Here is a 19124-nt window from a genome sequence, read left to right as displayed (position 1 = left end):
TACTCTTTCCATTTGGTTTTCACTGTAAAAGCACACGTAATTTTCACTTGTGCTTTTTGACTAGGTACAGTTTTACTTTCTTTCATTCCTTTCTTTATCCAAAAAATTATTTTAGAGTTGTGTTAAAAGTAACATGTATAAAATACATAGATTTATATATGTATTTATAATGTGTGTGCAATATAGCCTTGTTATCATGAAAACATGTTAGTGGGTTACAAAATTGCCACCTTCACTTCTTAACGACTGGAAATGAGGAACAAATAAGAAGTAACAAATGTAGAGGGTACTGCTATGTATACTTACTCAAATAATTGGACATATGTGCTCTCTGAGAAAAATATATGAGTATAAATCCCAAGTCATTGTTCCTATAAAGCTACTATATGTTTTTTGAATTTCATTTACAAATACTACCTTTATAAATCTTGAGTTAAATAGCAACAAATGAAATTTACGTGTTGTTCTTTTTTGTGTATAATTATATGAATCAATTCTTATTTAACCCTGTATAAAATATTTTAACATAGACATCTGAGTTTAATTTAAATATAAAATACAGGCTATTGCAGTTACTCCAGAGTGAGGAGTGGAAATATATCCTAACACAAATAAGACTTATTCATTTATTAAAACATACAGTGATTACAAAGTGGCAGAAGATGTTACAAACCAATAAAATACTAATTTTGAGAACGAATTTCCTATAAAACTTAAATTCTCAATAGAATCTGATTCTTCAAGTATACACAAATAGAAATAGAAATTGTTAAGAAAAAACAAATTCAACCTTGCATTCATTATTTCAGTTTAAAAATAAGGTTGTTTCCTTTTTACTTTGTCTTAGTGGATAATTACAAATAATTAATAATGGCTATTCCTCAACAACTAAAAGCAGAACTACTATGTGACCCAGCAATCCCATTACTGGGTATATACCCAGAGGAATATAAATCATTTTACCATACAGACACATACAAATGAATGTGCAATGCAGCACTATTCACAATAGCAAAGACATGGAATTAACCTAAATGCTGATAAATGACAGATTGGATAAAGAAAATGTGGTACATACACATCATGGAATACTATGCAGTCATAAAAAAGAACAAGATTATGTCTTTTGTGTGAACATGGATGGAGCTGGAGGCTATTATCCTCAGCAAACTAACATAGGAACAGAAAACCAAATACCACCTGTTCTCACTTATAAGTGGGAGCTAAATGATGAGAACACATGGACACAGAGAAGGAAACAACAGACACTGGGATCTACTTGAGGGTGGAGAGTGGGAGAAGGGAGAGGAGCAGAAAAGATAACTATTTGGTATTGGGCTTAATTCCTAGTTGATGAAATAATCTGTATAACAAACCCTGTGACATGAGTTTACCTATGTACCAAACCTTCACATGTACCCAGAACCTAAAATATAAATTAAAAAAATAGATAAAATGGCTTTGTTTGGGGTTAAACAAAGGAATTTGTTGTTGAGTTTGGAAAAAATAGTCTTATCTGTTGGTGGTAGAGTATGTAAATTATTTACTATTTAAAAATTGAGTTCTCCATTTAAAGAGTAAAAATTTTTTACAATTCATGAACTCAGAGGTTGCCATAGCAGATACTTGAATTCAAAGACATAGTAGGAAAACATATTTAAATTTAAATTATTATTTAAAACACCTGTGTCTTTTGTGTGAGAGAAGGATTCCATAATTTTACTTAGAATCAAAAGAAAGCTTCTAAATGCATATTTCTCAGGTTTGGAAAGTTTATGCTTTTTTACCCAATTAGAAATTAACAAAATTCTGAATTGTTTTGTGCAAGTCTATCTACTTAAATTGTAGTGTTAATAGCATAATGAGTATCAGAGAATGCAGTAGTTTGAATTACTCTAACATGCTCTTGGTACAATAATCTGATGTGTTGAACTCTAACATGCTCTTGGTACAATAATCTGATGTGTTGAAGCACTGTGAAACACAATCTTGGATCATTAACTTAATTAATGCTACAAGTCAATTAACAATACTTGCCAAACGCCTTCAGGCTTGGAAGTATGCTGATAGGACTTGCACAAAGACAGGCATTTATTCCTCTTGAACTCAAGAGGCCTCCTTCCATTAAGATATGTTTACTGCCATAGCAGCTGTTTAGAAGAATAAATTGATCTCATTGCTTTGACATCCATCAATTAATTGTGTTGCCACACACTATTTATCATAACTAGAAGGAGATGTGCTTGAAGAAGTGTAAATTCTTAGCACATGGAAAGTGGGAATAGCTTAAGGTGAAAATAAATGCATAATAAGAATCCATGGTATCCACAGACTTTCCTAAACTTACAGGAGAAATTTTGTGTCTATTTTCATGTTTGGGGCCAGAAGATGTGATGACGTGTTGAACATAAACTGAATCTATTGTAATCACCTATGGTCTTTTCAACAAGAATGTATATTCAAGTTTCACTTGTCCAAGCACATTTTAATGTTGGATTATGTGAAATAGAGCTAAATTTATTCTCAACTGCTAAATTGGACCACTCCATGAAGATATGATAATTTTTGATACCCTATGATACATGTAGCCTTCAATTTAATATCTTAGATTATATATACATATTAGACTACCATAAATATTATTTTTAAATCTCCTGTATTTCTACACAGAGGAGATTGGAGAATATGTGCAACTCTAAAAATCCATTTTAGGTCTAAATTGATTATGTTATTAATAAAGAAATTCTATAATAAATATATGCTATTCATTCTAGGCATTTATCTTATATATTTTCCAAATTATTTTAGCAAAAAGTAGCTGTCTTTTGCACAGTATACCAATGTTTCCCATTATTGTTAAGGAGCTATGAAGATAGTCTAAGTATCCTGTTCAATAGCCTTATGGCTTTTTTGCATTGAAACAAAAGCAAAAATACCATGTTTTAATAAGGGCTGCCAGTAAGAAAAGCAACAACCAAAAAAAGTTTTTACCTTTGTCTTGTAAAACAAGCACAAACACAACCTCAATGAGACTACAAATGATTACATATGATTACACACATAATGTTCATAAGCTTATAAATATATGCTTATTTTCTACAGAAATAAGCATTTAAGCTACTTCTTAGAAACATAAGTTATTAATGCTTTTATAACTTAATGTATTACCTAATGTAAACTGCCTAATTCTGCTTTCAGGAATCAAATTAAATAAAAATAATTGCACTATTTATTCTCTCTTACATGAGCCACTCTTCTTTATCTCAAAGAAAATTTAATTTCATATATATTTACTAAATTTCTTTTATATTATATGGCTTTCCGGTCACATGATCATCAACACCACCAATACATGACCGTAGTAATTTTAAAAGAATCACTCTTAGTAACTCTTTCCATCTTTATGAAAGCAAATATCTGGCAAGTTTCTCAGTAAAATTACTATGCATATTCTGTATATAAGTTGGTATGTCTGAAAAAATTTTACTGTTTATACTGTCAAATGACATAAAAGTGATGAATGAACAAACCTCATCTTTCCTGAAATATCGGGACTTAATTGAGAACATAGGAAAACTTCTCCATAAGGTAATAAACCCCCGGCATTATTCCAAATACTACACCTAAAATGCATCCAGATGTGTGAAAGTGAATGGAAAAGGTTAAAGAGACTATGAACTAATTATGTTATAAGATAGTCAGATTTATAAACAAGCTCTATCAAAGTGCTGCATTTTATAACACCATCCATTCCCATGAAGGATTTAATGCCAGGAATGTGATGCAAACAGCAAAAACCTGGCAGCAGGAGACAAATGTTGATGTGGTTACTATTACTGTGCTTTCTAATTAGTGTTCTATTAAGCGCAAGACATTTTCATTTGTATATGAAAATAAATACTACATGTGTCGTTATTAGGCTAAAGTTTTCCTCTAGGAACCCCTAGACGTATGAGGCAGGAATAATAGTTTTTATTCACTGAGGCATACTGACAACTGATGTTAATTTTTGGTATCATTACATTTTGTGAAAATTTAGAAATTAATTTTTCACATGGCCTATACTATAATAAACTTTATCCATCTTTTCTAATAATTTATGTTACAGTTAATCAAAGCTCCATATGGTGATATTAATATAAAAATTATAAGAAAATTTTCTTAATAATGAAACATATGAAGTGATTATAACTGAATATGTTACTTTTTTTCAATTTTCTTTTGGTTCTTTTTCCAGTAACTAAGGAAAAGAGATAAGAAATATATGTTATACAAATTCATTCCCTCTAAATCACTCATTCATTAAAAAATATAGTTGTTTTATACTTATGTGCATGGTTACAGACTTGAAAATAAACTTTAAGAATATTTCAGAAATAAACTGGTGACAGTATGATAATAACTATATCCCTTCCTATTTTTTGTTCCATGATTATCATTTTCATACTTGCGTCCTTATAAGTTGTTCTCTACATAAAATCTCCTTTCAGCTAACATTTAATCACACCCTAGGGGATTCTGGGGATAAAGTCTCTTAGTTTGCATCAACTCATAAGCCACTTACTCTTCTACTCCTTAACACAATTTCTAAATCCACATAAAATACTCAGTGGGGTGTGTGTGTGTGTGTGTGTGTGTGTGTGTGTATGAGAGAAACTGGGTATGGGTAGTGGCTGAGGATCATTTTAAGCAGAAAGTTCAGAAAATTGTGCAGCTCCAATTTGTAATTCCACAGACTTTGAAACCTATTGATAAAATGCAGGTGGAAGTCCACAAAAGTAGAGTATGAAAAATACAGTAATTTAAAATAATTCTGATGGCCAAAAATTATATACAGACCTTGAAGAAGTGAAGCTTTACTAAGGCACTACAATTTAATTCATGTTAACTGAAGTAAAATCTAGCTATTATGAGTAATTTTTTAAAAAATCATTCTATGAGGCACACATATAGTTATGTGTAAATTTTGTCTTATGGTTTATTAGCTCTGACTAGGTTAGATGTTAAGATGTTTTGGTATATTAGCTCTGTCTTCCTGAGCCAGGCTATCTGGCAGAGACTAGGTAAAAAGAATAACTCAGAATGATCCTTCAGAGATTACCTCTACAAAAAAAATTAACAAGCTATAGAAATTTAAGCAATACATTTCTAATTTAAAGTATGGATTAACATTTGCCACTCACTATGTTTTTTTCATATTGTTTCCTACAAAATACAAAAAGGAAATAAAACTGTCAGACATTAATTATCTGCCAGTTTTACTGGATGGTTTTTTTCATACAGAATTTGAAACTTGATTTAAAAAAGTAAGATTCATCTTAATCATTCAATTTTATGTTTGTTTATATCATTTCTGATCAGCTGGATTATCTCCTACTATGCAAATGAAGACTGAAGTGAACTCTGAGGAGAAGTATGTAACGTTAATGTATAACTTCAAACAACCTTCCCTAGAAAGAGTTTATGATATAGACTTTGGCAGCTCTGGCCCTGGAGTCACCAGACTGTAGGCTCAATTTCCTACAGTGTAAAACAGGAAGAATAATAACATCTTCCTAAGCCACATATCATCTGCTGACATTCAGCATCGTTCCTACCTTTCCATATTGCAAGGGCTGGAAGTCTGAAAACTACCTTTTCCAGACTCCCTTCCAGCAGGGTTCAAGTTTATATTCTGCCAGGAAAAAAGACTGTGATGATATCTGAATGGTAAAAGCAAAGCAGGAACCATTATCCTCAGATCACTTGGTGCAGCACTGCAGGTGGGCAAGAGGATCAGCAGCGGTGTCTTGCAATGCCTGTCATGTCTTTATTGCTGCGCCCATTGGTGAATGTTCCTGACCTGTATTCTTAGCCATTTTGAAGATTTTGTAAGCTGTTTCCTTGTAGCAAATACTTTCCTGCCTCAAAGTCTGAGAGTAGTTCCGATTTCTGATCAGTCTCAGACAATACACTGTCTTATAGGCTTTCTGTGAGGATTAAGTAGTAATAGAATAATGGACAAAACATTCTTAAATAATATCACCATAGAACTCACCATAACACTCTATAGCAAGTGCAAATCAAAGTGTGATGAGTGTGACATGTATATAAAGAGCAGAGGCTCCAGAGCCAAGTTTCTAGTAAAAAACTAGTTAGAACACTTTCTGTGCCATGGCTGGAGGCAAGTTGTCTAATCTCTTTTAATGACTCGAAGACTTAATTTTTTGGTCTTCAAAATTGGAATAATAATTATAATATCCATCTTACAGAGTTGTAAGAACTAAATGTAATAATGTCTATAATGCAAGGAGCTTTAAAAAGTGCTTTACATAACTACTTGATAAATGTTATTAATATTTTATGATGTAAGGAAAGGCATTTTTAAGAGTTTCAACTATCACGTTTAGAAAAGTATGTAATGTATATTTAAATGAAATGAAACAAAGAAATAAATAAGCCAGACAGAAGTAACTTACTCATCATTTATGCTAAAATCAGCAAATGGTGCCTTTGTTCACACCAGTAGTACTTTCCATGTTTCTTATCAATACCTAATACATTTGCACTTTCTTCATTCTAGGACTAAATGTAAACTCAATCTAAACCTAAGTGTGAATAAATGCATTATACTAATGTAGAACATAAAAACTCTTATTGTTGAATTCCCAGCCGATAAAGTAATTTTGGGGATGGGTAAGAAAGAGTGAGGGAAGTGTTTAGAAATCCTGACCTCAGCATGTATATAGCTCTATTATTCATGATCTTAGGATATAACTCTCATAAGACTCACAGTTAACTTCCGCTACACAGGTTTCATGTCTTTTTAAAAATTCTGTGGTACTCCTCTATTACTACCACTATACTAATACCATTATTACTACTACTAATTAGACTGCAATTACTGAATACTGCACAGTGTACCACGTGGGTCTTGTTTGTTTGTTTTGAAATGGAGTCTTGCTTTTGTCGGCCTGGGCTGGAGTGCAATGGCGCGACCTCAGCTCACTGCAACCTCCATCTCCCGGGTTCCAGCAATTCCCCTGCCTCAGTCTCCTGAGTTGCTGAGATTACAGGCATCTGCCACCACGCCCAGCTAATTTTTGTATTTTTAGTAGAGATGGGTTTCACCATGTTGGACAGGCTGGTCTTGAACTCCTGACCTCAGGTGATCCACCTGCCTCGGCCTCCCAAAGTCCTGGGATTACAGGCGTGAGCCACTGCACCTGGCCTGTACTAGGTGTTTTACAAACATTATATTTACTCATTACAAAAACCCTGAAAGTAGTTATGATTATTCCCATTTTACGGACAGAGAAATGAAGAATCAGCTAAGGTTAGGTGACTTCCCAAAAGCTATAGCTAAATCAGATTCTATGAAATCTATTACTTTTTCTATTACACATGTTTTCTGCCACTTTTTCTTCATTTACATTTCAAAGTTATTTCATTAGAAGGCAAAGACTGCATGTTCTGTTTCAACATTTTCAAACTTGCTCTATATTTTCCTCAAGTGATTCAATTCTCCAAATATAAAACCGTCAGTATACACATAATGGACACTTTTGAGAATATAACATACAAATGCATTTGCTTAAAATATTATTCTGTAATACATCTACAAAAGCTAAAGCAATCTATCTTGATTCTACCTATACTACTAGTACTGTAAATTATGTTTATAAATACTGCAGAGTAACTCAATGTAATATGCATGCTTTACAAATGTATAATGTGCAAGTTATAAGATAGAATTTTGCTCTCCTCAAGCTTATCAATAGCATAACATTTATTCACATTTGAAGGAACATCAACCACTGATTAACTAATAGACAGGTTGATAGATAATAATGATATAGACATGGAGTATAAATAGGTAGAGATCTACGTATATATGGACATCATATCCCACTAGGGTGCCAAAGACTAGTTCAAAATTTTTTCTGCTATGTTTAATGCTGCTTTCTAGTCTGTCAAGATAAGCTGTGGCTCAGTTGTGTTCTAGCTTTCTTGAGAAATAAGCCTACTGTGCTTTCTACCCAACCATTAGAAATAACACACCATTTTTTTTTTTTTTTAAGACATAGTCTTGCTCTGTTGCCAGGCTGGAGTGCAGTGACGCGATCTCGGCTCACTGCAACCTCTGCCTCCCGAATTTAAGTGATTCTTCTGCCTCAGCCTCCCGAGTAGCTGGGACTACAGGCACACAACACCACGCCCAGTTAATTTTTGTATTTTTAGTAGAGATGGGTTTTCACATGTTGGCCAGGATGGTCTCGATATCTCAGCCTCGTGATCTGCCTGCCTTGGCCTTCCAAAGTGCTGGGATTACAGGCATGAGCCACCTTGCCTGGCCCAATAACACAGCATTTTAATCTAAATCTGAAAACATGATTCTCGCTCTTCTCACGATGTGGATCACATTTCAATAATAATGACGACTATGATTTTAAAAGGTCACAAAAACGATGATGATAAAGAATCAACAACAATCATTGTTAACAATTATTTAACACACAAAATGGTCCAAATCTTATGTTTTGTATATATTTTATCCTTTAATATCTAGAATACTCTTTTAAGTAGATATTATTCTCTTTTTTGCTCTTGTAAGAGACGCTACGAGATTAAGCGCTTAAGTTCTGGATTTAACTGTGTAGACTTGAATAGTGACATTACAGCAAAGTAACTGAATCACCTGAGAAAACCTAATTACTTACTCTCTACTTCAACTTCCTTGCCTATAGAAACTGGAAAATATTCCTACCTCATAAGTTTTCTTTTAAGAAGTAAACAAAACAAATACATAAAAAGTGCTTAGAACAGTATTTGACCAACAGTAACTGTTTAAAAACATTTGTTACTATTATGCTCATTTATATGAAAATCATTGGAAAATGATAAAATGATTTCCTTTCAATATACTTGACATGGCTAAAGTCTTAGTGAGAAAAGTACAAACGTTGTCATACCTGTGTATCCAGTTTTGCAAACACAGTTGAAGCTTCCTGGAAAATTCTGGCAGACGGCACCATTCTTGCAAGGACTCTGCAGGCACTCATTGATATCTCTCTCACACGCCCTACCAGTGAAGCCATCTGGGCAGCTGCATGAAAATCCTCCCACTAAATTGTGACAGGTTCCACCATTGTGGCAAGGTGATGGAAGACATTCATCTATATCTATTTCACACCAGCTACCCGCATATCCTGGCAGACACTTGCATAAGAAAGGCTGCAGAGGTTCATTTGCTACGATGATGACTGGAAGACTCTCACGGCTTTTTAATACGGAGCTCACAGCCAGTCTTCGTAGACAGCTCCCTCCATTCTGACATGGGCCATGCACACAGGAGTCATGATCCACAGATTCCACCTTTACTCCACTCTGCCGGAGAAGGATCTCTTTGATGCTTTCAAAGAAGGTGGCTACGCCACTGGGATTCACATACTGATTATGATTTCGCTTTACAGCTGCCAAAAGAAACGTTCTATTGTTCTCTTCATATGCACTGTACAGTTGCACAGCAGTCCCTAAGCCTGTCAGCTGTGAGCTGGCAATGCGTAAAAAATGAAGGTAGTGGTTGGTCAAGAAGTCCTTTACTGTTGATACGCCGAGACGAAGTAAGATGCTGTTATCCACTGTGGCATTGGAAAATCCAGCAAAGAAAACTCGGATGTTGCTCGTGACTGTGCTGTGAACTCCATCATTGCTAAGGACAGTCAGATCAAACGTGCCATCTGTGGACCTTGGCTGGGAATTCAGATCACAAGTACCCCCTGGAATACTGAAGAGGCTGGTAACTCCTGAAGTAAGGGAGCAGTGGAAGCTGTCTAACACATCTGGATCCTGTGGCTTCACAGAGCCTAAAATCCCACCGGGAAACAAGTTGCCATAATAATTAACAAATATCTCCACCGTCCGAGACTGTGAAGGATTGTCATTTTGGTCTATAACTGTGATATGCACAGTTCCTGTGGAAGACATTTGAGGAACACCAGAATCCTTGGTAACCACAGACAGATAGAAGTCTGCAATCTGCTCTCTGTCAATCTCTCTGGTTGTGCTCAGAACTCCAGCAGTGCTCAGACTGAAATAACTGGTGGCAGGACCTGTGCTCAGCAAGTAATAAGTAAAGGGACCTTGATTTGGAGGGAGATCAGGGTCAGTGGACTGAAGGGTCATCACCAAAGTGCCTGGCCGTTTGTTTTCCATGACTTCTCCTTCACTGACAGTCAGCATGGGCCCGTTATCATTTATATCTTCCAGGGTGACTAATAAAGAGGCACTACCTGTAGCTGAGGGGGTCCCTGAATCAACAGCCAAAACTGAGAGATTATAGATGGGAAGGGTTTCTCGATCTAATTCTGCAGTAACGGTGATCTGTCCTGTCTGTGGATTAATAGAAAAGGCACCATTTTCATTCCCTGATCCGATGAAGTAAGAAAACCTGCTCCAGCTGGGGATGGAGTCTGAGTCAAAGGCACTGACAAAGGTCACATGAGTTCCTATTGGGACCCCTTCACTGATCTGCACACTGTAGACGTTTAGAGTAAAAACAGGTGGGTCATTTGCATCAAGCACAGTGACATTTACAGTGACCTCATCTATATCTGCACCTCTAATGCTGCCAAAGTTCTTGGCCAATACCTTCAAAGACACCCTTTCTTCTTTTTCTCGATCAAGAATTCCAGAAACATAAATCTGTCCAGTCTTCTTATTGATCTGGAAACCCTTCTTTCGACTATTACCAAAAATCAAATAGTGTACCTCCCCATCAGTGCCCAAATCACGGTCGCTAGCAAACACTTCTCCAACAATAGTACCTTTAGGAGCTGCTTCTGAGATTTCAAAATAGTAAAGTTTGGAAACAAAACGGGGCACATATTCATTTGTCCCTTTTAATTGTACATTAACAGTGGCAAAGCTACACCTTTCCTCATCAGGGACATTGAAGGCTTTCACAGTAAGATGGTAGCTCTGCTTGGTTTCAAAATCCAAGAAGCCTTGAGTGGTTATGACTCCTGTGTTAGGGTCAATGACAAAGAGGTCACTGTCAGATGACTGTACAGTATACGCAATCACAGCATTTGTTCCAGAGTCAGCATCTGTTGCATTTAGGTGGATAACTGTTGTTCCACTTGGGGCATTTTCCAAAACAGTAGGGAAATAGTCATCAGAGAGGAATACTGGAGAATTATCATTCACATCAATCACATTTACGGTCACACTGCAGTAACCAGTTCTTGCAACCCATCCTCCATCTATAGCACTAATCGTCATTTCGTGTTTCTGGCAAAGCTCATAATCAAGAGCTTTGGCTAGTGTTAATATACCTGTAGAAGAATTGATTGCAAAAATGCCTTCTTCATTTCCTGAAGAAATGCTGTACTTAATCAAGCCATTCATCGCTGCATCTCTATCTCTTGCAGAAACAGTTCTGACAATGGACCCAACGCTATGGCTCTCAGGGATGGTTGCACTCATGTGGCTTTGAGAGAATTCAGGTGTATGGTAGTTTTCCTCAGTGACAGTTATGTGAACAGTTGCTTGGGAAGAAAGTGGAGGGTTTCCCTTATCCTTTGCAGTGACTGTGATAAAATAGTTTTGGTTCAAGTCAGAAATCAGGGAGGATGCTACTGAAATCCACCCCGTATCATTGTCCAACTTAAATTTTCCTAAATGGTTATCATTAGAAATGAAATACTCCACTTCTGAATTCAGTCCAAAATCTTTGTCATCTATTGCTGTAACTCTGATTAACTTCGTACCAACCTTAACATTTTTGGTGACTGGAGTGAAATATTTACTTTTAAGAAATTGAGGTGCATTGTCATTACTGTCCACTATATTGATGGTAACTGTTGTCTCACTAATTAAGGAAGGTTTACCTCGATCTGAAGATGTCACTATAAAACTATGCCTGTTGATATTCACATTACTGAAGCCAGTGACATTTTGGTATTTTAAGATCTGTTTATTGAAAATCTCTCCGGTGGTGGCATTAATCCTGAAATATTCTGATTGAGATTTTATGAAATAAAACACTTGTCCATTTGATCCCTCATCAGGATCTGTTGCAAATACCTGAGCTACTTTGGAGCCAATCTCAGTAAGTTCAGGGCAATCTAAATAATAGGAAGTTCTGCTAAATCTTGGAGCATTGTCATTGATGTCTGTCACAAATATTGTGACATCTGTACTTACAGTCCACCCAGAATCATGTGCAGAAACTCGAATTCTGTAACGGTCTGTATCTTCCCTATTTAAAGGTCTGCTTATGACAATATCCCCTGTGCTGGGATTAATTGTAAATGGAAGACTTGCATCCATTATAGAATATCTACTAATTGCATTAATCCCAACGTCTTCATCAGAAGTTGTGACACGGGTAACTGTGTATCCTAAGGAGGAATTTTCAGGAACATGGGCACTAAATATCTGAGAAAACCTAGGGGCATTATCATTTTCATCTAAAATGTTAATCATGACTTTTACTGAAGTACTCTGAGACGGGGACCCTTTGTCTGATGATTTTATGGTTAGGACATAATGAGATACTTTTTCCCTGTCCAAAGGTCTAACGCTTCTAATTTCACCAGTAGCATGATTGATACTGAAACTATTTTCCATGTTGCCATTAACAATTTCATAATCTAACTGTCCATTGGGTCCACTGTCCTTGTCCATTGCCGAAACAGTAAGTATTTTTCGAGGGGAAAGGTTTTCCAATATTTCAGATATAAATGGGTCTTCCTTAAAAATTGGGGCATTATCATTGACATCTAATACTGTTATATCAAGTTTCTCGTAAGAGGAGAAAGGAGGGAAACCACCATCTCTGGCCTCTATCCATACAACATATTTTTGTATCTTTTCAAAATCCAGAGGTTGACTAATAGACACCTGCCCTGTTAACTGATCAATCTGGAAAGTATTGCCAAGATTCCCACTTGCGATATAATATGACATAGGTTCTCCTCTTAAAGAGGATCCTGTGATGGTGGTGACAAGCGAGCTGACTGGTTGGTTTTCAGGAAACATGAACGTTTGTTCTTTGGCTCTGACTTTAGGGAAATCGGCCTTATTCACGAATCTAACAGTCACTGTTGTAGAATCTGTCTTTGGAAATGAGCCACCATCTTTTACATGCACAGAAAATGTCACTTCTGAAGCTCCGTTTAGTGGTCCGGCGGCCATAATGGCTCCCCTCAATGGGTCAATGTGAAATTTTTCAGAATTTCTACCCGAAAGAGAATAATGCAGTTCAGAATTTGGTCCAATATCAGCATCTGTGACTGTAACCGCAAAGACAAAGGAACCTATAAAAGAGAAAGTGTGCAGTTATACTCATGTGGAATTTAAATAAAATATTAGGTAGCAGATAAGTGCATATAAGACACTCTATTGCTGCTTGATGTGACCTTATTTTCTCATGATTACTAGGGAGAACAGTATCTCCTATATTTTCTCTGAAGTTCACAAGTCAAATCTGCTCTATGATTGTCTCAGAGACTAACCTGCCATTTTCTAACTAAAATTTATACAGTCTGTTGGATTTAATACTTTTCAGTATGCCTTTGAGAGAAGCCTAGGGAAAAGAACTTGCTAATCGTTCAAAAATCATAGTTTCTAGGAGAAAAATCTGCACATAAAACAACATTCCAAGAAACATAATATGCGAGCTCTGCAAAGTGCTATGCCTCTACCCAATGCAATGATACCGTTGCTCTAGTGTGTCTTAAAATATCTTCCAATCACTTTATATGTAATCTTGTCAACAAAAATCATGTTCATTACCATTTATTCCTTGTCCCCACTGTTTTATGACAAAATTCCTTTATACGTGAACTATTATCAGATGAAAAAAAAGTGCGTATGTGTATGTGTATATGTGTGTGTATATACATACACAGATATATACATAAGCCAATTAAAATAATTGTAAAGTAGTAAGAAATAAGAATTGAGGGATAATGGACTCAATTTGGACTCCAAAAGTTAGTGCTTAGACTGAGTGCCAATGAAACAGATTGTAGTAAAAATATGCAGAAAAGCTGCCATAAGGACATATTTTCAATCTACTCATTCAGAAACCATTCCCAAACCTGCACTCTCACCCCTACAGAAGAAACGGTAACAAAAGTAAAATATCTTTAATTTTAAAAAGGCCAGTGATTATAAGTCCAATGAGGAAAAGATGCTTAAGCATACCTCATTTTACATAGGAAATTTTATCTTGCACCACCACACATTGGATGTAATTAGAACCATGCCTGCCAACATCATTTCATCTGAAGACCTTTAGCAGGTATTTATCATTTTGATACTGACATTTCCTTTGATAGAAAGTTGGCACATAAATTTATGAATCCTATATTTTAGATTGGTATCATTCTCAGATTAATAGAAGATCAAAGATCACTGAAAGAAGGATCTGTTAACTCTATCTGTTAAGTTTTTCTTCTAATAATTAAAAATATTTCCGAGCAAGGAAGATTAAATCAATAATGAGCTATATTTCTATATTTTCCTCTTTGAAAACTCATTTTAAAAATTAAAATGGCAGATTTGTGCAGTTCTTAAGAGAGTATTCCTTTCTTAGCAAATATCAAACTAAATTTAAAGAGATACAGAAAGATAAATGCATATTGTCAATATGAAAATGATTCATAAATGGATCCATAAACTTGCTAACAGAACAATTTTCATTTGTAAAACCTGCAATAAAATAAATATTAACAAGAATTATCCATTTATTAAACTTTTTGAAAACATATCTATGAAAAATTGAAGTCAAATATTCATTTTCCACTGACAAACATAGCTGAATGCCTATTATCTCCCATATCATGTTTCAGGTAGTGGCGTATGGCATGCAAAATAGAGACAATGCCCCTCCTCTTAGCAAACTTACACAAAGTTATACCTCAGGCCATAAACATAATTAACGATGATGTAATATATATGTTAACTATTTATAATATTCAAGTAATATTAAGAAATAATAATACATAACAATTATAAAACATTATACACAATTAATCTAGCAAGAAAGCGTTAATTTTCAAGTTTCAAGCATTTTTTCATTTCCATCAGCCAAAACAACCTGAATTTTAGAGGATTTGCAAAATTAGGCTATATCAGAAATATGTATGTAAAATATCATAAATATTTTTATAGAAATGTCTGATACATAGTTTGTTTATATCCATGTGGCCTCAGAATTTGGTTGATTACCTGGAAGAGTAGGAGATGGGATGTGAGTGACATATGGGTGATGCTGAAATCTTGGCGGATTGTCATTGACATCAGTCACAGTGACAAGCACACTAGTGGAACTGGAAAGAGGCTCTGGGGATCCCGCATCACTGCAGACCACTACCAAAGTATAATTATCTTTTGTTTCCCTATCTAACAATGCGCTGGTGATGATTTGTCCTGTCGATGGGTTGATCGTGAACTGAGAGTTTCCACCGATGATCCTATAACTAAAGCAGAAAGCAGAAATAGGGATATGTCATATAGTTTTAATATCGTAACTTCTATTTACTATAATTAAAAAACTGAGGTAGAAGTGCAAGAAAACATTACAAGAAAGATCATACAACAATGTTGGAAGGAATACAACTAGATCTAGCTAATAAATATTACAAATTTTCTGTGAACATCACATTGACAGTCTTTATCGTGAGATGTCCAGTGATGTCAAGGAAGTCTTCACAAGGTTTTTAGGACTCTTAAGTTGTGCAAGACCACCAAACAAACCCCTAAGGCTTTAAATAAATGAGCCTAAAAGCATAAATCAGGGGACTTGCTCTAATATTGTGGTTAGTGGCCAGGATTACAAATGAATATCTTTTAAATGAAACTAAAAATTATTTTTCTGCTGTATACCATAATAAACCAGAGAAGATCAGTTGAAAATTGTATTCTTTTAAGACAAAACCTGCATTCGACATGTATCTGCTTCTCAGAACAACTCAAGGACTGATTATTTATACAAAGACCTTTCTAGTGATTAATTCTGTCTTTCTCATTCCTCATATGGTTTTGTTGCTTTCTTGTCAGGAGAGGTATGACATCTTCATGGATGTTTTGATGCTAACCAGATAGGTTAACGGGCAAGAGTTTCCACTGAGAAAAGCTTCTCTCTTCTTTCTGAAGAGTACAGTTGTCTGCATATACTCCTGATTTTGTGTATAAGGTGGGGTCCCAGAGATCAGCCAGGAAAGAAGTAGCTAAGCTTGAAGGTTCAGAAATTGGCTATGGTCCGTAATTTTTAAAGTTGAAAGATAGCATGGAAATAGATATCTTTAAAAGTTTTCTTCTTTTATACCAACAAATAGATACCCTTGTTGGAGTTGGCTGCATGTTTCTACAGTTTGCTTTGTGTCTATATAAACATAGCAACAGCATATATCTAATATAAACTGGAGGGGAAAAAACTATATTGCAACCAGTAGTATGTTCATTCTCCTATTATGCTCACAGCTTAAAACAAATATTTCAGCACTTTTTATCCTACTTTAGTGAAATAATCAACTGTTGAGGACCTTATATTAAAACTATTAGAAGTCTTATAAAATGATAGCAAAACAGGGAAAGAATAGAGAAGTAGTTTGGTTGAGAAATGGCTTCAGTATTGATAAAATACTTTGCGTCACTCAGATTTTTAATATGCTTGGCAAATCACATGACAGAATCAGGCATGTGTGAAAATAGCATTAACTATAGTTATTGGGCCAGAAGTGACTATTAAGTATAATTATTGCCCTTTACAGTAGATAATATCTATTCTCTTTATCAAAATATAAATATCAAATTTTATACATGAATTCTTAAAACTTGAAAATTCAGGACTCACAAAATAATCAAAATACCATACCGTTTTACAAAGTGTAGAAAACCGGATTTGAGAATTGTGTAATTTTATTTTTGGAACCTTGTTGCTGTCAGTGGATGTAGAAATAATCAAATAATTTAATAGGAAAATAAAGTAAGCCATGCTGCCATAAACTTCTTTAGTTTTATAATGGCAAGGATCAAGGTTCAATCAAATATTTATTCCTATAAATATTCACAAATAAAAATAAAATGAGATTGATAAAAAACATAAATTTTCATCTGGATGTTTTATATATGCCAAGACCATGGTGTATTATTAAGTGTAATGTGTTGACAGGCAAATGGTGTGGCCTTTAGTCCAGTTTCACTAAATGAGCCACTCAAAAAGACTTGCTATCATTTAAATGTTCCTTGAAATTAGTCATTGTAACAGTGTTGTAACAATGTTGAGAAGTGGGGCCTTTAAGAGGTGATTAGACCATCAGGGTTCCATCATTATGAGTGGATTAATGCCATTATCACGGAAGTGGGAGTTAGTTATTGAGGGAGTGAGCTTCTGATAAAAGAATGAGTTCAGCCTGATTTCCTCTCTCTGTCTCACATGATTGCTCACCATGTGATGCCTTCTGCCCTTCTGCCATGAAATAACGCACAGGAAGCACTCACCAAAAGCAGGCCCCATGCCCTTAGACTTCCCAGCCTCCAGAACTGTGAGCCAAATAAACTTCTATTCTTTATAAATTACCCAGTCTGTAGCTATAGCAGCACAAAACAGACAAAGAAACCTATGTTATAAATTCTGATTTTTTAATTTTATGCTATTGCACATGCTATTGCCCATATGACTGTCTATTTTAAAGTAGGTAATATATTTAGTATTTTTTAAAATGAATGAGCAAATTGTCATTAATATCTAATTAATTTTTTCTAGACTTCACTAGATTCTAAAGCATATAAAAGTATATTTTAAATATGAGATGTTCTATAACACCAGTTGGATGCAAATTTATACTTCTAAGTTTTTTAAAAATAGAAGAAACACAATAAGCTCTGTACCTAGATCGACAGTTAAGATAATATGTCTAGATTTTTGCCACATCTCTTACTTGAGGCTTGGTTCTATTCTCATCCCTCCTGATGACCTCTCTTGCTTCTCTGGCCTGCATTAATTTTTGTAAAGTTAAAAACTTTATTAGATTGTGTCTTGTGGTATCTTCTTAACAGATAAACATTTATGCTGTTATTTAAATATTTCCAGGAGCTTATTGATTTCTTAGTGCATGTCAAGCACACTGCTGGGCAATTTATATATGCTCTTATTTAAATCCCAAAACAATCCTTACAGTTTAGTTTTAGTTTTGACTGTTTAGGGATAATGAATCTGAATCTATAAATAGCAGATCTAGAGTTTGAATTTCTGTCTTTATGACTTCACCATGCACTTTTCCCATTATACCACAGTAGAAGGAAGGTAAAACTCAACTGAGGGAATATAGTGAAGACGGAAAATGTACCGATTGCTAAGGCCAACATGGACTCTTGCTCAAGTTATGTCAATATAGAATTTGTTCCCATTTAGTTCAATGAAAATCAATAAACATGTTAAATTATTTTCTAATTTGAGAATACATTACTATTACACATTATTTGCATAAACAGAGACCACTGTGATCTGAACCCTAAATCAACTATTGCTTTTGTAAAGTTAAAATATCCCCATTTGATTTTGTAAAACTTCTTTGCCTCTTCCTGAGATCTACTAGGGTTATAGGCATTATACTGTCTGCTGGGAGAATATGATCATTTAGTTAAGAGACTGGACTTTAGAACATAGTTCACTTGGACATAAATTTAAACCCCATGAATAGCACTTAAATTCACAAAAATTTCTTAACATTTTTAAGCCTTCTTTCTTTATCTGTAAAGTGGAGATCACATTTTACTCTTTTTATTTGGTAGTTTTGAGTATTAAAAATATTTTGTATAAAATATTTTTATACAAGAGCACTTGGCATTGTAATTGATAAATGGTGAGCCTTTAAAAGTCTAAGTTTACCAACATAATAGGACCTATATAATATATATGTATAACATAATAGTCTATTACATACAATCTATCCATATCTATCTATATATAGGTTGAGTATCCATTATCCAAAATTCTTGGAACCAGGTGTGTTTTGGATTTCTCTGGATCTTAGAATATTTGCATATACATAATGAGAGATCTAGGGGATGAATCTCAAGTCTGAACACAAAATTCATTTATGTTTCATATACCTCATATACACAGCCAG

At 34.8% G+C, this 19124-nt stretch overlaps 1 protein-coding gene across 3 annotated transcripts in view; it reads right to left on the bottom strand.

The window, feature by feature from the left end:
* Window positions 1-19124, bottom strand: part of FAT4 (FAT atypical cadherin 4) — a 179535-nt gene that overhangs the window by 33839 nt on the left and 126572 nt on the right. For all 3 annotated transcript variants that reach the window (XM_009448247.5, XM_054683363.2, XM_063809835.1), the window contains 2 exons: window positions 15220-15470; window positions 8952-13301 (listed from right to left, as the gene is read on the bottom strand). In XM_009448247.5, coding sequence (XP_009446522.2) covers window positions 8952-13301; window positions 15220-15470 — 4601 coding nt within the window. The remainder of the gene's footprint in view (window positions 1-8951; window positions 13302-15219; window positions 15471-19124) is intronic.

This window comes from Pan troglodytes, chromosome 3 (assembly GCF_028858775.2).
Source record: "Pan troglodytes isolate AG18354 chromosome 3, NHGRI_mPanTro3-v2.0_pri, whole genome shotgun sequence".
Taxonomy (NCBI): Eukaryota; Metazoa; Chordata; class Mammalia; order Primates; family Hominidae; genus Pan; species Pan troglodytes.
The sequence above is the reverse complement of the archived record's forward strand: the minus strand, read 5'-3'. Positions and strand labels throughout refer to the sequence as shown.